This window comes from Vanessa atalanta, chromosome 13, assembly GCF_905147765.1.
Source record: "Vanessa atalanta chromosome 13, ilVanAtal1.2, whole genome shotgun sequence".
Classification (NCBI taxonomy): Eukaryota; Metazoa; Arthropoda; class Insecta; order Lepidoptera; family Nymphalidae; genus Vanessa; species Vanessa atalanta.
Window position 1 is genome coordinate 3218045 of NC_061883.1, and position 19766 is coordinate 3237810.

Here is a 19766-nt window from a genome sequence, read left to right on the forward strand (position 1 = left end):
AAAATCTATTATTTTTTTACCGAAACTGTTACGGATATATCTTAAGTCATTCAAACGCACGAATACCATTCCATAATTAAAAGGTTTAGAAGCTTAATTTTAATTAATATGTAAAACGAAGAAATTCATTACAACATCGTGATGTAACAAGGCAATAAAAAAAATGATTAATCAATGTATGTAAATGCACCGTTCCAAGAGATCGTAACATATTACCGACCACCCAGATGTGGTGATGAATCAAGGAAGTCTGTGCAATAATTTAACCATAGCCGTGGAAGTACCGATTCGTTTACGTCTTTACGAGACATTTTGCCTCATTAATTTAATGTTCCATGTTTTAAAGGTGTCAATTAAGAGTTCAATGAAATATCCAGTATACAACTAACAAATGGTTCTTAATAATGAATAGTTTTTTTTATTGATTAATTGAATCGAATCTGTTTTTTTTTTGTTTGAGAAAAAATGTGTTGTTTTAATCGATCTATTAGCAATTATGAATTAGGTACATGATTTGCTAAGGATTTGTGATTCATTTTTTTTAAGAATAATTTAATATGATACTTTCATATTTAAATTAATTAAATATTGTAAAATTAAATACATATTTATCGCTAATTAATTTAATGTAAAATAATTAAAAATGTATAAGACCGATTTACATATCTGGTTGGAGCTTCACCGGCTTGTATTTTTTTTTATTTTAAATTAATAAAAACAATATAAGCGGTAGGCATTCATATCACAACTTTGCTACTCAATTTGTTAGTGTGCTACGTGTGTAGGGAGGGTTGTCAAAAATGTTGTAAACTAAATAAACCGTTTTTTGGCGCTATAGGCTTATACGAATTATTTCATCTATATATATTAATATGAGTGAAATCTTTTTACGAATATGACGCAGTCGGATGCAGAAAGGTGATATTATAATATAATATGGAAAAAAAATAATTACACACACTAGCATGCGTTTGACACACAACAATGGAAAAAAGCATCTAAGTGTGTATTATTGCAAATGATAAATTATCGTCCAATTAAACCTTATTTTCCTTATCTTTCGAAACCTAGTGTCTTATAAATTTGTAACTCACAAACGAGAAAGAGCTATATCTATGTATATATATTTACATTTGAAATGTTTTACTTTTATCGCGTGTACATACTGTATTGAATCAATATGGTTGTGTTGAAGAAAACGAGATGTTTAAAATAATTTCGTAAGTAATCCTATAAAAAACGATTATCGACAGCCCTAACCTGCCTGTATGTGAATATGCAAATTCTCGAGTCCTTAAATAACCGGACCCTATGATGGCGAAAGAATCCATTACGAATTCAAAATGAGTATCAACGATGTACATTCGCTAGATTATTCCTCAATCGATATTCAAAAATCAATGACACCCGTGTTGCGTTCAATCAATCACTCCAAGGAGACAAGACACGCTTGCTGACTGCATAATTATTATGACCACGACCGTTGAATGTTACTAACGATATTAAAAAATGCGTGCAACTAATATTTGTCACAGAAGTAAACTTTGAGACAGAAGCGTTACAAATAGATGTTTATTTTTCCCAATTTTTGTACCACGACCCAAGACCACTTTTCCTCTCGAGCGGAGACCTAGTATAAACTCTATGATAGAAGTCTTCGATTGCATTTCAGAGGTTTTAGCAGATACGATACCCATATAACCCGATCTTCAGAAGGTATTCGAAGATTTCCTGTACGTGAACAAAAACAGTTGTCAAGCTAGACGTGATGCTATCGACCTGAAACCTGTATTCCGTCGAACAGAACTTTGTAACTAATCTTTTGAACTTATTTTAGTGAAGGTGTTTTGTAAGTAGAATTACAGCTTGTTTATTTTCCACTGCTGGTCTAAGATCTCCTCTCCCTTTAAAGAGGAGGTTGAGAGATTATTCCATATAATGTGACCGAAATATTTTTGGATTTTTACGACATTTTAATGGTGAAACACTAGTTTTTGGTGAAGAATACTTGATGTTATTAACTCATCTTCATTCAAACTTCAGTATGCCAATACGAGAATTCAATTAATTTTAGTCACGAAGTTGTCGATGGGCATGTTTGTTTAAATCGATGACTATAGTTTTATCGCTAAGCAAATTACATCGAATAGTTTTATCAGTTGCTATGAATACTTTAACAGACTAACAATTTTGCAATTTTGTATCTTAATATAAAAATCTTTTTAATTGTAAAAAGGTTTTAACTCCAATTCAAAAAAGGACAGATATTTTAACCTCTTAATAATACTTGGTAAATAAAAAAATACCAAAGCTGTTCTAATTTTAAAAATAATTCGCATTGTATAGTTTTTTCCTCACTTAGTAATCAGTTTATCTTAATACATAATTTATGATTCAAGATCACTTCAACTGCAGTATCGTTGTTTCTTTTTGCACATTTCATAAACGATTCAACAATTTCTTGTTCTATGAATGAATGTATGTCTTTATTTAATATTCTCGACTATGAAGCTCGTTTGCAAATACATATTTATAATGTAAAAACGTTTTATTCATAACATCGCCCACACGGTCGTGAAAAACCAACGTTTCTATGTTAAGAGCAATGAAATTTTCATTCATACTTTGTATTTATCTTTACAATGTATCACAGTGAATTGCTAGTTGTATTATACAAGACTTCAAAATGTGTTATTTTTTTTTTTATTGTAAAAAAATATTTTAAAAGGTATCATAAGATTATCGCTTTTTCTTTTGTTTACGTCTTGTGTTAAGCTTTAATAACACAATGACAACAAACGAATTCTTTTTGATTATAGAATCTTACGCTATGACCTAAAATGTCCAGATTTTTTTTGATATTTCTCGTTCAAAAGTTTTAATTATTGGAGCTATGATAGATAATTAATACATGATTGCAAATATTGAAGCAGTATTAACAATAAATTGTTAGAATACAGAGGATGTGCAGTAGGTATTCGATAGCAGTGTAGCGCCTCAAGATCGAGTCACCTTCGACAAGCCAAGTCGCACTTCGCATACATATCGACTATTTGCAAGTGCATTGCGAAGCGTGAGTTGGATTAATGCTCTATTTGCAAGCCCTATGTACTGTGGAAACCTTTGCATATAACTATTTACGTGAGGAATTCGAAGTAAAAGAATGTTGCCAAGTATACAGATAAATATACCTAATTGTATACAATATAGTATGAGATATTAATAGTTTGAAATGTTTATATTGTGCGGATTGGATAGACAATAAAATTATTCGTTTCTCGATCGAGCAATTAAAATAATTATATAGTGTAGTGTCTAAGGAGTTATTGTAGCGTAAATTTAATGTTTTAATTTCAAATCACTTAATATGTTAACGTTTCACTTTAATTACATGAATAAATAGCTTTTACGCCACTCGTGAAGTCATTGTAGCGTTTTCTAAACGTTATGGCGTGAGTAATTATTTTGCGTGGGTTATTAATTGTAAGCGCAACGGCGCGTTACGTCCGACCTGTTTCGCGGTTGAAGCGTGAATGCCAGTAGACCGCAGATTGCCGGCGCAGGCGCCTATGGCGCCGCTTTTCCGGCTATTACCGGAAGCTAGGTGCAACTGTCGTCTGCAACGATACACTGACTCCCTTGTTTAAGTATCATGTATCCGTTCATATGCTATTTTAAAATAAATCAGTATCAAAAACCAGTTTGCATAAACCGGCATTTATTAAGTTAATGATGCAGCTATTGTTAATGAGAGTAAAAGGGAACATGTGCTGATAAATATCGGTATGCCATTGTTCTTTAACGAGATGCTTAATGAGCTTCAGTCTCAGATCATAATGCTTTCCCAAAATATAACAGAATATCACTAATTAACTAATGTATAGTTAAACAAGTCATATGATCTTGATACAATTACCACATATTAATTGCCCGCATAATTAAAGCATAAGTCAAATGCAGGACACCTGCTTTTGACTCAATTTGCCCACCCTTTACAAATGCATCGACATCAGGCCGCCACTTTTCGTTATCCCCTCGTCTTCCACTTTATAATATAGTTAAATAAAATTGGACTTTAACTCGAACAAATAGGGTCTAATATTTTTAGAAACAGCAACCTGTACAGGATTTTTGGCGCCAGGTCTAACAATTTGGCGCCAGACAACCGTTAAGAGTCCCCTTCAATTGGTTGAGACTACGGTTGTGGTTCCCAAAATTTGGGGTGACGAATCAGAGAGGGTTTTGTTTATAAATAATTTTTATATGTACATGAGTATTTAAAGTTGATAATAAATATGGGTGAGTCAACTTTCATTTGCGTTTTAAGTGACACGTGGGAATTTTTAACAATAGTAACACTGTTATATACTTACAAATAAGCTCGCGTGGAATTCTTTTCACTTCTTCGATAGAGATTAAGTCCATACTTATCTGTGATTTTTGTTTTAAGATTTCTAAACTGATATTAGTTAAATTGCTTGAAAGCTGAATAAAAATAAATATGGTATTTTCATTTGCGTATGGTTGTAAGATTTGATTGATTGGTGAATAAAAATTGCAGAATCCTTTGAAATGTTTTAAGAAAATTCTGTTGTAGATTTTGAGCCGCAGTGACATAAATAGTCAGAATTCGTTGAAAAAGATTTAAATTTAAGTCTTATTTAGTTTTAATATGTAATATTGTGTTGGCAATTTTATTCGGCGCTCGGTTTTAGTGAATTATATCAGAGATTCTGGAAAAAAATCTCGTCTTCAGTGAGATAATAATATATGTATAGTATTCTTAACCTTATAAAGAATAGCAACTTTTGCTCAGCAATGAAACCTTCACGGACTGTTAGTGATAATTACGGAAATAAATTTTATAGCAGAAATATCATAGAAAAAAAAACGGAGACAGTAATCGTGAGTTATTCGTATTGCGTGAAAGCCACTTTCCCTTATCTAAGTTTATTACTCGTTATCATGCGATCGAATGATTAGATTTATACTTTAATCATCATTGCGAGGGGCTCGCCCGTAGCTCTACAGGACAAAAATTACAAAGTTAATTATTTAATATAAAACATTGGCTAATACTTTTATAGTTGTGTTCTTATTCTAGAAAAAGTTTAGTAAATTCAGTCTATTGAATATATGCAAAAACATATGCAACTTCATTTCTGATAAACCTTTTACAAGCATGTCTTTTTTTTTCAACAAAGCCAAAAAATAAGCTATTATTGATATGAGAATTTTCATGAAAGAAAATGAATAAATTAGTTTCAAAGTTGATCAATCTTCTAAGAACGATATAAAAATATATATTCCGTGAAATATAAAACTACTTGAACATAAATAAACTTGAGCAGTCTTACTTTCCAAGCCTTACGTTTGCTTTGCCGAATCACTGAACTAGATCTCATGCGTCACGCTAAACAAAGCATTTCGGTGGAATGTTCTACTGAGAAACTTCACAATGAAACATCTTCAAATTATTCCATGAATGTTAATGAGTTCAATGAAAGTATTTAATGCATATCTCACGCTTGCCAATACGTTGCGTTGTTTTTCTTATAAAAACGCAGAAATATAGTGCTCAGATTATAATGTGCGAAATCTATGAGCAGATATATTGTATTGATATTGCGTTGTTTTGCCATAAATACAAAAGATCGTATGTAACAATTGTTTACTTTAGTTTTCTTATCTTTTGTTTCCATTGATTGACATTCATCCATATAGATTTACAGAGAAAATTTAAATATGCCGTCTTAGAAAAAGTTACTAGGTAAACGAGGTACATAAATGACTGCTTAGGTATATTTTTAATGTACTAATATAATACTTAATTGTTAAGTGAAAGCAGATATCGTTAGCGCAAGCCTTGCTTGTCACATTAAATAACTTGAACATACGTACTGTTGTCCCACTTTCTGATAAGGTTAGGTATACTATAGAAATAGATCATGAAAATTGATTCGTGGTAGTGAAATCTACATTGAATCTTGGCTACCAAGTGTAACAGCTTAAAGTCTCTTTTCAGTGCTTTTATATATGTAACGTATGAATATGATACACTTCTGACGCATAAAAGACAAGAAAACTTTCCATAGTATTTGATCAAGTATTTTATTTAGGTTTTATCAACCCGATAATTTTCTGCAACCAAAGACGAAGTCATAAAAATTAAGTTTAGTAATAAAAGAACACTTTAAAGAAGCAAAATACTTACATATAATACATTTTAATACCAAACATTGTATTTAGGTAAATAAATAAAATATCAAACCGTGCCCGTGAGGATACGTGCCAATAAATCATGAACAACTTAATTTGCGTGAACGCGTATATGCGCGGGCGCAATGTTCATCGTGAAATGATTTATTATACCCGTCTTACAATTTTCATCCATTACGTGTGTTTTAACGTTAAATTCAAACATCTCACGTATATTTTAATTGTATGTCATAATTTAAAAAGATATATTACTTATATTTAATACATATTACGTCTACATTTTCTTTAAAATACATAGCAATCTAATTATTGCGTTAACTTCAGTAATAGATATATAATAATATATCTCAACTTATATCTGCGAAAGTTAGTATGTTTGTTGCGCTTATATATTTTAAACCATTGTCAGGGAGTACATTAAAGGATAAAGTGTACCTAACACCTAGCACGTCCCCCTTAATACTAGATAACTTTTAACATGTATAAATTTATGGTAAAATTCTGAATAACCGATATATTTGAAGTTGAAAGCTTACCTACAATTCATTTTATGCTAACTGACTTGGGTGCTCGTTTACGGGTTACATTACAGTTGGGAATAAATTTTATGATCGAAGCAGGAATGGGGAATTCATTGGAGGAATCCCATGACGTCACTGGCGCCTGTCTCCCGCGCGTGTCGCCCACATGTTACTTTAGTTAAAACTTTAAATACAAGCAATTATGTACTTTATTCTTAAGTTCTTAATACTATTTTGGTTTATTATATTCAGGACGATGTTATTTTGTGGTTATATTTATCTTATTCAATGGTAATAGATTCGGAGATTTGGGATAGCATCTTTTGTTTTCTATCTTGGCATATTAAATGATTGAATAAACTTTTATTTGCATAATATTGTAAGAAAGAACTTTCTTCGTGGTAGGGCTTTGTGCAAACTCGTGTGGGTAGGTACTACCTCATCAGATATTCTACCGCCAAACAGCAGGACTCAGTATTGTTGTGTTCCGGTTTGAAGGGTGAGTGAGCCAGTGTAACTACAGGCACTTGGAACATAAAATCTTAGTTCCCAAGGTTGGTGGCGCATTGGTACTGTAAGGAACGGTTAATATTTCTTACAGCGCCATTGTCTATGGGCGGTGGTGACCAATTACCATAGTAGGAAGATATACCGGCAAATTGGCTACTTAAAGGTAGACGATCACTATCACCCATAGACATTGGAATAGACAAAGGGAACAAAATATTAACTAACATTAACAAGGAAACAATGATTTCCTGCTTCTTTTGTTTGAAATTACACCAGAGCAATACGACGCCCTCCCACCGTTTTAATTTCATGAATTAATGGAAATATGAAAATAATAAAGGTCAAAGGTTAATTTATTCATATCGACTTCTATTGTTCGTAGTTTATGTTGCTGAAACTTAGAATGTAACGTAGGTATTGAATATTGAATAAAAGTCCTTATCAGATAACTTATAATTTCATTGATATTTATTATTATTTATTATAATAGTCGATATTGTCATCTGACGGTTGAGGTCATTGACATTTTAATCTTATCGCTTCTAATAATCTTATACAGTACAAATCCTTGGAACGAAGCAATTATGTTATTATGGACTCTAGATTACTTTAGTTCGATCAAAATCGATCGAGGTGATAGATCTTCACAACTTAATACTAAGATAATAAATTTCATCTGATAAACATACTGGAATGCCAATTTCACTGATACCGCAAAACCAATTGTATTTATTGTACATGCGAATATAATCTCAATCACCGTTGTATATTGTTGAAAATAGTTTGAAACGTTTAAGAATAGAAAAGGTGTATTGACGAGGTACGGCGCCAAGTCTGGCTGTTATCAGATCGCTTCGATACCTATTTTATCGGTTTGATGACGTCACACGATCGATATCCGAAAAACATGACGATACTTGTTAAGATATATTACGTTTACGCGATTAAAAGTAACTTTCACACTTACAACTATAAAGACTTAACTAAAGACGGGTTTATTAATTTCTTTAATAATGAAATATCATTCATTTGTCCTGTTACCGGTATTTATATGCTTACTACATGGTATTAAAATTATATTTGTTTAACGAACAGTTTTCCTCCGCCAAACAGCAATACTGAGCATTGTTGTAGCAATGGTGATCACTTACCCTTATGCCACCTAATTACCCTTACTATTGATTATTTTATACTTTTAATATATTTAATCGTTTGATTGACCCAAGGTATAAAACACTGCTTTTCGTAGGATTTAGTACATATAAGAATTCATGGCAGTCAATGTCTACTGACGATTTTGCCTGCATACCTAGTATATAAGGGCATTCATTAATTATATAAATACTATCTGTAATACTAGCTATCTTATGCGGTTATACCCTTAAGCTTTATTCTTAAAAATTAGTTGATATACAGCTACTGCTAAGCCACTTTCTAGAATCTTAGCGTAATGTAATATAATCAAATATACCTTCAATAAACGGACTATGTACAAAATTATACAAACTCACCAGAATGGTAATATATAGATTATAAAAACACATATCGAAAATAAAGCCATTAGTGTCGATGATTTGGTAGTCAAGACAAGATTTGACTGACCTCCTGTGATAAATATGTGACCCTAGTAACTTTATAACACTCGGTTTGAAGTTTATCGTAATTTATGCGATTGTTTTTTTTTTTTTTTTAATTATAAACTAGTTCTCGTTTAATATTCCGTCTGTTTATTTTATAAATATTTTATGCCTTTGTTAATTATTTTTTAGGCCTTATTAGGAATGATTTGTGCATGAAATATTGCTTAAAATGTTATTTCTTGCTTGATTAATAAAAAAAAAAAGTAATAAAACTCGCCATATACAATTTGGATATTTGATAAGTATAGTATAGGAATTATAATTTATATTTGATGTGATTAAGAGATCATTGAAATAGGGAAGCAATTAAATAAATATTTGTAGTAACACCAGTTTTACATTGCAAATCATAGATAAAATATTTTTGTAATACATTGAGATGGGTAGTTGAAGCGTGTGAAATAATGTGAATGGAAACACACGTTGTTTTTTTTTAAATAATTTACATAACTATTGGAAACAATATAGCTAACAAATACGTCAATTGACATCAACCGTATGCTAATAGAGTAAGTAAAAAAAAAAAGATAGAAAAGTAAATGTTACCGTCGGAAATATAATTCTACTGTATTAGAATATGTACCTTCTTCGGATTTTGTGAGCTAGTACTATCTATAGATATTTAGACATAATTCAACTCAAATTGCAAAATCAAATACTTAATAAAATAAAAGCAGCTATTGTTAATTCGTGTTAATAATTTGTTATAGATAATACAGAATAAACTTTAATATTTTGCTTATTATCTAATAAAAATACTTGTACCAACAATAATATGAGTTAAGAAATGCCTTAAAATTGATATATACAGCAATAAACTTAAATTTAATACAATAATGTTATTTTTATGTTTATTTATTGTTATTTGTCAACAAATTCACTTACCAGTTAATCCGAGATCTGATGATTCCGAGGAAGATTCGTCACTAAGCGCCGACGAGAGGTGGTACAGAATAAGCACCAAACACACGCTAAAATTAACTACGGCCATTGCTTTGTCAATTAAAATCTATTGCCACAAACAGAAACGCATGAAAATCACCATTACCGAAATATCAAACAAGTTTTTTTCTGTTCTTCATCAGTCATCACAAATTTATATCACTTGAAATATCCTTACAACATAAACACAGTTTAATTGTTTAACACTTATCTACTAAATTGTTTGCAACAAGCTGAAGTTTTAATTTTCCAAATTATTGCACATATACTTTTAAGCAATATGTAAACACGCGTTCATAGTATTTGTAAATTAGGCGACACATGCATACCGAGACGCTGTCAGAACTCAACTAATGGCCGGCGGCAGCCGGCGTCAGGCGTGCGCCATGCGGCGGGTGCCGGGTGCCGGGTGCGTCATGCGTGTGTGAAAGAAACAAGCGTGAAGAAGAGCGAGCAAGAGAATTGCACAGAAAGCTAGTTTAGTCAACACCAATATATCGATTATCGATACATAAAATATGTTATTAATTGTTCATTGTGAAAATCAATTTTCCTATAAAATAGATCACTGGTGGCTTGGACCGTAATATAACTTTAATTTACTAAAAATCCAGTCTAAATATACCAAATTTCCTAAATAAAAACTGACATCAAAATATTTCAATTTTTTTCTAATATATTCTGTAAAAACGTTACTATTGCAGCTACATATTTTTTTATAAAATACTGAACCAATAACTTTTACTTTATTGATTAGCGAATGTTAAAAAACTTCTATCGATATTTTCGGAACTTTTGCAGCACTTTATTCATACTAGACGATGCACGGTAATAATATTTAGCTTTTTTGCTTTGAGCCCTATCTTCATTATGTAAAGTCGTATTTTGTTTGTATAGATTTTGAGTGGAATTAAGAATTGGTGAAGCGCCAGGCATTTTGTGCGCGGCCACGCGGCTTGCATTCTGTTGTTTTTGTTGCTACTTTCTATACAATGACTCTGTCTAACAGTTCTATGACTACCTTTGCTTCTTTATTATTAATACGAGTTTAAAGCACCGGCTAATTTTTGTTATAATACCCACACAAATATTTAAAAAAAAATGAGTATTATTTTAAATAACATTTCTAAACTCATTTTATTTATGATTTTAATAAGAAAGCATTATTTTAAATTATCATTAATAATATAGTCTACTATATTACTAGAGACTAGAGTCTTAGTATATCTCCAGAGTAATTTTTTTTAAGTTGATGTGTCAATATTTTTATAATTATAGAAGGCTGGATACGAAACTGGTTGGATAACGAAAAACAAAGAATGGCTATAAAAATGCTAAATTGGACAATCGAACATATCATTCGAAATTCGAAAACGCAAACTGGAGCTGAACGTAAGCGGAGAGAGCACAGAAAAAACAAAGGCATCCATCTCACGAAGCCTTTGTTACAGGAATGCGTCCTGCGTCCAATACTCCAATGCATAGCCGTACAAGGACAAGGGTGACCAGGATGAAAATTAAAAAAATATTATATGTTTATTGCATCGTTTTTTACATTGTATTAGAATCGTGTCTTTAGTTTTTGTTTTTTCAATAAATTGACAAAGACCGTATACTAATCTTACAGTCTTTATTAATATTATAAATTCCAAAGTGAGTTTATTTATTTCTTCGTTTGTAACGCTTTTTTCTTAACTCCTCAACCTATCATCATAAAATTGCCTGTACACGTTTTTAGGGGTAAAATCCCTCTCACATGCAGGGGAAAACCAGTTTTTTATAAATATTTAATTACAAGATATTAAAGGTAACTCTAAATCGACAAAGATTTGCATAATTCAATAAAAAAATGTTTTGTCTTATCCATTTCTGAATAATAATTATAAAATAAAGTTTCAATTATTATTCAATTGAAAATTAGTTCAAGCTGATTTTAAGTTTAGTAGTACAGCATAATAAGTTAATAGTGTAATATTTTCTACTAGAATATCAAACGCATAAAAGGCAAGAATTGAAAGTTATAATTCATTAAATGTACTATCGGGAATTCTAATTCCGTTTTCTCTGTCAGAATATTATGGAACATTCTATTTTATATTCAAAATTAGAATATGTTGTATTAATATTCGTACCTGTAACCGAAATAAATGTTTTGTATTATTTTGGATTTTAATAATTTAAATTAATAGTTTACTTCATTCGGTGTATTAATGAGGGTATGGTATGTTATTTGTATGATTTTTTTATTTGTTTATGTTAATCGAGTCTCGCTGTTTGATATTCGTATAATAATCATAATGTTAGTATATTTTTTTGTTCTGGATCAATGTACGAACTTCTCATTTTTTAATGTAATGTGGAACCTACAAATTATGATTTTTTTTTTATTGTTTATTACATATTATCAGCTACAGCTTAGCTTATAAAGATAATTGAATCTTATGTGCCAAATCTTGATACCTTTGTTTAAATTAAAAATAAATTATTATACATAGGCGTAGTCATATATATTTTTTCTCTATTCCAATTTTTGTTCTCGAGGCATGTACATGTACAGTTAGCAATTTGGCTCAGTTCCTTCGAGATCTAGACACGCGGTAGCGTGTCAGCCAAGTTCTAGTATAGCAGAACTGGCGTGCAGCACCGTGTGTAATATTACACGAACCATTTGGAGCCACTTTTGACCTCCTCATAACTCAAAAACTATTTGACATAAATGTGTCAAATTTGGCTCATATATTGAGACTTGCGAGATACATATGTGTTCCAAATTTCATAAACGCATCTCAAATGGTTATTTAGATATTAACGTCTAAAAATCGTCATTTTTATCACTGACTGACCTATAGATCAAAACTATATCCTACTTCCAGGTGACCTAGAAAGTTCAAATTTGGCATGCAGGTAGATAATTAGGCCAATATAAAGGAAAAAATCTGAAACTGGTAATTTTTTATCATTTTATTATAATTTTTCATTTATTGGGTCTCTTAGGAACATTTAATATATACTTAGTTCCTATAATCCTATTTATTTATTTATTTGATCCACCAACATTTGTTCACATCATCACATACGTAAGAAAAATATACAATAGGTACACATAACCTAATCCTATAATAACTGTAATAAAAAAAATGATGTAAGAACCAGCAATCAAAACTTATGACAGCCCGTCTTAATGTGGATTTTAAGGTCTTCACGTGAATATATAACAAGTTGAATACCACCCTTAAGTTTTTTAAATCCAAATATTTCCGTTTTATTACTTATGAGTATAGCCGACTTTCGTATTTATTACGTTATTAACTGGCATTTAGCGCACATCAATGGTGCAAAATCATTATACTTAAAAAAATAATAATAATAGGCATTTCGGTACACGGCGCGCGATACGACGCCGGAGCAGCGGGAAAGGAGCGTTGCGATTAAACCTTAACGCGGACGTGTCTGAGCGAGTGGCAACCGCGCTCATAAGAATTATTTCAATGTCTTCCGATGGAAGCTGCCTAGTCTATTCGACTGCATATTTTTTGTTTGAGTATACTAGTATACAACAATAAAATAGGTTTCGTGTGACTGTAGTAGACTATGTATATCGTAACTGGAATGATTTAAGTTTGTACTCTAGCGCTACAAACGGGGATCCTTATTGCTTGGAAGAACAGTATCGAGCAAGCATGCTGATGTCAGCAAAGGACTGGTGTATGGGTCCAATGGAAAAATAGAGAAGGTACATTGGGGACGTCGACAACAGCAATAGCGTCGGTAAAATAACGATTCAATTTAAACATAATTTAATTTGCAAACTAGAAGTCAAAACCATGTTACAGATATTAAGTAATGTACATATATGTTCAAAGGAAACAATTATCTATTTGCTTAGCATATTCTACTACTATACACAAATTACAAGGCCTTCGCATTGACGGTGCTCTTTTCGACATAGGCTCCTCTATATTAAGTAAAGAGCAGGCTTACGTTGGCCTCTCCAGAGTTAAAACCTTAGATGGAGTACATCTTATCAATTTAGGTCCAAGTCAAATTAAAACACAAGAGAACTCTATTGTAGAGTACAACCGTCTGCGCACGTATTACCACCCCTACTTGGCCAAATTAAGTATAAACAGAAAACGCGTAAAAAAAATCCGGACACTGAATGGGCAATTCACTCGAACATTTCAGAGGTACCTACAAGAAAAATAAGAACGTATAAAAAAAAAGACAATTTTACCCCGTAAACGTAGGAAAATAGAATAGCTTAACAAAAACCATTTGGTATTAATTTTGTTATTAATAAGTACCTACTAATAATTTATACACAAAAAGTAGTGATATCCCATCAAAAACATAAATGTAAAAATGAGAGCCAAGTTAAATATTATGATATATACCTTGGTTGTTGACTTCAACGACAAAAGAAGTGAGATCTAAATTTGTGCCAAGTTAAATAGTCCTTTCTGAAATTTATTTATAACTACATAAATATCATTTCTTCTTATAACTTGGGATAATATATTGTTGCCTAAGGTCTGACTTGGCTAGTTCTTATATGCTTATAAACACAACTTGTAGTTTGTGTTTAGAATAACAAATTATAATTCAGAACATCTAATAGAATGGAGGACAGCTCAGTATTGCTTAGTTAGTATTAACGTACATTAAGAGCTGCGATGGTCCAGTCACTAGAAAACATGAATCTTAACCAGATATTGCGAGTTCATATCTAGACAAGTACCATTGAATATTTGCATGCTTAATTTGTGTTTATAATTCATTTGTAAAGGCTTAGAACTTACGAAGGCTATAATATAATTCGTATATGGGAACTAGCCAAGTCAGACCTTAGGCAACAATATATTATCCCAAGTTATAAGAAGAAATGATATTTATGTAGTTATAAATAAATTTCAGAAAGGACTATTTAACTTGGCACAAATTTAGATCTCACTTCTTTTGTCGTTGAAGTCAACAACCAAGGTATATATCATAATATTTAACTTGGCTCTCATTTTTACATTTATGTTTTTGATGGGATCTATATTCATGTGAGGCTTTGTGGGAGCCCATCTGAATAGGTTTGTATATATTTGGGTTGTCCCAATAATCATATATTTAACCGCCAAAGAGCAGCTAAATGTGTTAAGTTTGTGTTCGGGTTTAAAGAGTGAATGAACCAGTGTAACTACAAACACAAGCAATTATAGCAAATTAGTTCTTAGTTGTGTATGTTAAATTTGTACAATGTCCATGGGAGATGGTGACCAATTACCATCAGGTGATCCATTTGCTAGTCTACCTAATTATAAAATATTTAAAAAATGCTATATATATTTTATCTTTTTACTAACAAATTTCAACACTTAAAATGTTAACATTATATCCATGGTCACCCTATCGTATAATGATGTATAATGACTCCTTCTCGGTTACCAAGCATCCAGAATACGTAAACTTTTTCGATTGATTACATTCTTAAAAATCGACTTAAGTTTTTGTTAATTGCTTACGAATGAGTTTTATTCCGTTCGAATTAGTTATTTGAAGAATTTTTAGTTTCGTTTTAAAATTGTTTAAGCTGATTTTTTTTAGGTATTCCTATAGAATTTATAAATATTCAAGTCGTTTTGCAAGCAAACATTATGTTAGAAAAATAACAATGCTTTTTATTTACCTTTGAATAAATAAGAGCTTAAATAATGGTAATTATTTCGATTATGGCGCCTAAAGTATGTCAAACTAGACTAGTTGTAAAGTAATTCGGATTGATATATTAATGAATACTTCATGAGTAAAATGCAGAAGACTGTATTTTGCAGGAATTATTTAAACAAATAAAACAATAGCTTGTTTTAAAAGCCAATTTTAAAGCTTAATTACATCGAAGATTATTCTGAGAAGACTCTCTCTGTGTTTGGTCACGAAACGCGCGACAGATATTATGAATATTGTAGACAATATTTGGAAGTTAAATTTTATGTTTACGTTGCATAATGTAAAATTGTAATTTTACCAAATTATAGTGAAATATTGTTTTAAAATACTTCTACGAAATAGCTTAAAAAATTTATCAAATGTTCAGATTATTATGAATTTGAACAGAACTTACCATTTAAACAGTCTGAGAGGTCCTAGGTATCGAGAAGCCCTGGGATAACCAAGAAGTGGAGCCTTTCGACAACAGAGGCTTGGAGACCCCTAATTTATTATACTACAAGCAAGTTTTTGCTCACTAATCTAAATTTATTTATTCAGGTTCTATTATACATATACTTACAGAACAAAATTGTACAATATCAAACAAATATTTTACGGAGAATTTACATACATTAACTGAATATGTTGTAACGTGAAAAAGAAATACAGCGTTAAGCGAAGCTTATGATAAATTGGTCATTTTCAAAGAGCGTATTGTATTAGTGTTCGGTGTTTTCGTAGCCCTACACGATACGGGTTCTGACTCAACAGGTTGCTTATCAGGGATCAGATAAGGGTAGAAAAGGCCGCAGAGTAAACAATATGTCGAGATTTATGTTTTATGGGTGGCGCTGTCTGTCCGGTTTGAAGGGCTATTGTAGTTAACAATGTTTTATTGATAACTTACTTTTGTTTTAAGTGCATGTCTAGACTAGTTGAATTTTGTTCTGAGATGACTAACGGCTTCTTAATGAGTATTTGCTTTTTTTATAATATGTAAGCAGGCCGGCAACTGGATCACCTGATAGTAAGTGGTCACCACCGCCCATAGACATTGACGCAGTAAGAAATAATAATAATTCCTTACACCACACCATTGCGCCATCATCCACACTCCCTCACTCGCCGTTCAAACCGAAATACAACAATATTAAGTATTAACTATTACTGTTTGGCGGTAGAATATACGATGCGTCGGTGGTACCAACCATGACGGGCTTTCACAAGGCCCTACCACCAAGTGGACCTAAATTAAAAGAGATTTTATAACTGTATAATTATTACTGATGAGTTCTTGAGTCATGATTAACTCCTGATTAGGGTACACTAATTACTAATTATTACTACAAAGTTCCTTGGCATAGACCCTACCCTAATATAGATCTAATCAAAGACAATGAGATTTATATTAAGACAATTGTTTTAATTTTTACTAGTATGATATATGCCTAATAATAACTTATTGCTATAAACTGTTCCAGTTAAACTTGCGTTATTTATCGAAGTATGACGTCGCTGACTTATTTTGACGCGTTCGCTCTTTGATAATACATGTACATGTCGAAACATGTCTATGTGAATCTGGAATAATCTATAGCAATAATATCTTACGGCTAATTATTTATTAAAACGGGTCTCATAAAATTTCGGCAATTTGGTATCTTAATAAATGATTAATAAAAAAATCGTTAATCACTAAATGTCATATTATTAAATGTTTAGCCATAATAAGACTTAACTATTTATAAATATTGACCTTAAAGTTGTGTAAAATGTTGTTTTTTTTTTAAAATGTTGTGCCCTTCAAATTAATTAGTCCGAATAATTTGTAAAAATAACTCACTTAAAAACTTCATCAACTTATTATAGCTTTTATTAATAATGTTGTTTCTGTTTTTAAATATCGTTCCGTTGTTGTCATAAAATAAGGAATTCTACGAAACGACTCGCGGTGTTAAAGAATCGTTATTGTTTATGCGTATCGATCGTTTTTTTGTAATGTACTGTCCCTATAAATTCTTACGCATGAATGATACGAGAGTTTTATTATCACTATATTACATTTAGTTATTTATCGTATTTAACTACTAATTGCACTATATACGTAATTATTTTATCGGAGTCTTCCAAAATAGATACGTGTCTATTTAACTAACTAATCAAACACAATGTGCTTTTAGTCATAGACAAATTAGTATTTTTATAATGATTTGACATTATTTAATCTATGATCTATCAGATCTAATCGAATGAAAAGTGCTTTAGTCTTAATGAGACTTTATTTCTATTATATGATTCGCCAATTGATGCGAAACTAGTCTTGGGCCGCTGCTTTAAAGGTGAGCTTCAACTTATCAGAATTGGTCTCACTTAATACGGAGGGTATTTTGTGGAAAGCTAAGAAGAAGTATTATATTTGCGAAGATGGAGAGCTTATCGTATATTTTCTTGGTGGTCGGGCTTTGTGCAAGCCCGTCTGGGTAGGTACCACCCACTCACCAGATATTCTACCGCCAAATAGCATTACCCAGTATTGTTGTGTTCCGGTTTGAAGGGTGAGTGAGCCAGTGTAACTACAGGCACAAGGGACGTAACATCTTAATTCGCAAGGTTGGTGGCGCATTGGTGTAGTAAGGAATGGTTAATATTTCTTACAACGCCATTGTTAATGGGCGGTGGTGAGCACATACATCCGGTGGCCCATTTGCACGTCCGCCTACCGATATCATTAAAAATAATAATAAAAAAAAACGGATAAAATAATTAATTTATTATTAATTAAATTAATTAGAAATTTTTCCTAGTAAGAAAAAAGAGTTTTATAATGGAGTCCATATTTATTATATCTTTCGGGTTCACTCACTCAATCATTCACTTCACGACAACACCTAATTCACGGTAGAACTGTGAGTATTGCATGTGTAGTAGTTATAAACACACATCAATACATGTACATTCGTCCAAAAACACAAAAACGTACTTTCATATTTTCAAAAAGATTATACGTAATGAAATGAAGCTAAAAATTCGTTAAACAGTTTCTTTTTTCAATTGAAATGTCTTGATGATAAAAAGATAAAATCGATGACGAAGTAAATTCTAATTCACACTTATAAAACAATAAATCTATTTGCTTTTATTAAGATTCCGTAATTTAAGTTCTGTTACAATTCATATAAACATAACCGCCATTTTGAATTCCTTTACATTGAACAACTAACGCAACGTTATTTATACATATATTTAATGTGCAGTTTGTTTTTTTTCTCTTTACGAAAACCCAATGAATAAAACAAACAAATGTGATGATTAAAAAGAGACTAAAGAGAGCTGAAACATAAATTATACCCGTCCCAGATAAAGGAACTACAAACGCTAGCCGTTCCAGCCTTTAATCAAGGTGGAACAAGAATCCTGTTTGGCGCCATTTAAATTCAATACATCTTGAATTAATGAATATTAATTTTACTTTTGCTAATACGACGAGAGCCTTTTTTAGAAATGAGAATTGCTTTTCGGAAATCTTATTGTAATAGAAAAGAAAGGGATACTGTGACTTTGACGGAACCGCAACTGGATGGTTGTGTTGTGATGACGGCTGAACGGCAACGATTTCGTTTCGATTCGATTTCGATAAATTGTTTGTAGAATTGGCGCCCTGCTAAGCGACAACGCTTAACTGTTTCACTCGCGATAAAGTAACATTTTGATAGGCTAATTGCTTTCACTATAAGGTCACCAATTTTTATGCAAAAACATTTCTCCATCCTGACCTCTAATAGCGATTTCTCGTTGCGTAGAATTCGTATTACCGTATTAGGTACAATAATTTGAACATGAAATATATTTAGTTTTATATCTAAATAATGTTTATATAAACATTATTAATAAATATTGCCGTAAAATAAGAATACAAAAACTGACCTACCGCTAAATTATGACAGTCTGCTGCCGCCCTGCGTAATTACGGTTCTCAATTTTGTTGCGAAAACGATTTTTTATCTGTGAGCGTTAAAATATTGGCAACAATCTACCAATTTATTTAATTAAAATGATTTTCATGTACACTTGTGCAATATTTAATATTTCCGAACAGATTGCCTTTTTTTTATTTTACACTTCATAGAAGTTCTATTAAAAGATTAATACTATAAATTATTTATTTATTTTTATTTCAAAACTTGTGATTGGTATAAAATTGATTGTAGACAAAACGAAGAATTATTTTATTTTGTAT

General features: G+C 31.4%; 1 protein-coding gene across 1 annotated transcript in view; it reads right to left on the reverse strand.

Moving 5' to 3' along the window:
- Positions 1-10238, reverse strand: part of LOC125068278 (BMP and activin membrane-bound inhibitor homolog) — a 57301-nt gene extending 47063 nt beyond the window's left edge. The window contains exon 1 of the mRNA XM_047677381.1: positions 9776-10238. Within this exon, the coding sequence (XP_047533337.1) occupies positions 9776-9881 (106 nt within the window). The 5' untranslated portion in view covers positions 9882-10238. The remainder of the gene's footprint in view (positions 1-9775) is intronic.
- Positions 10239-19766: the final 9528 nt, after the last annotated feature.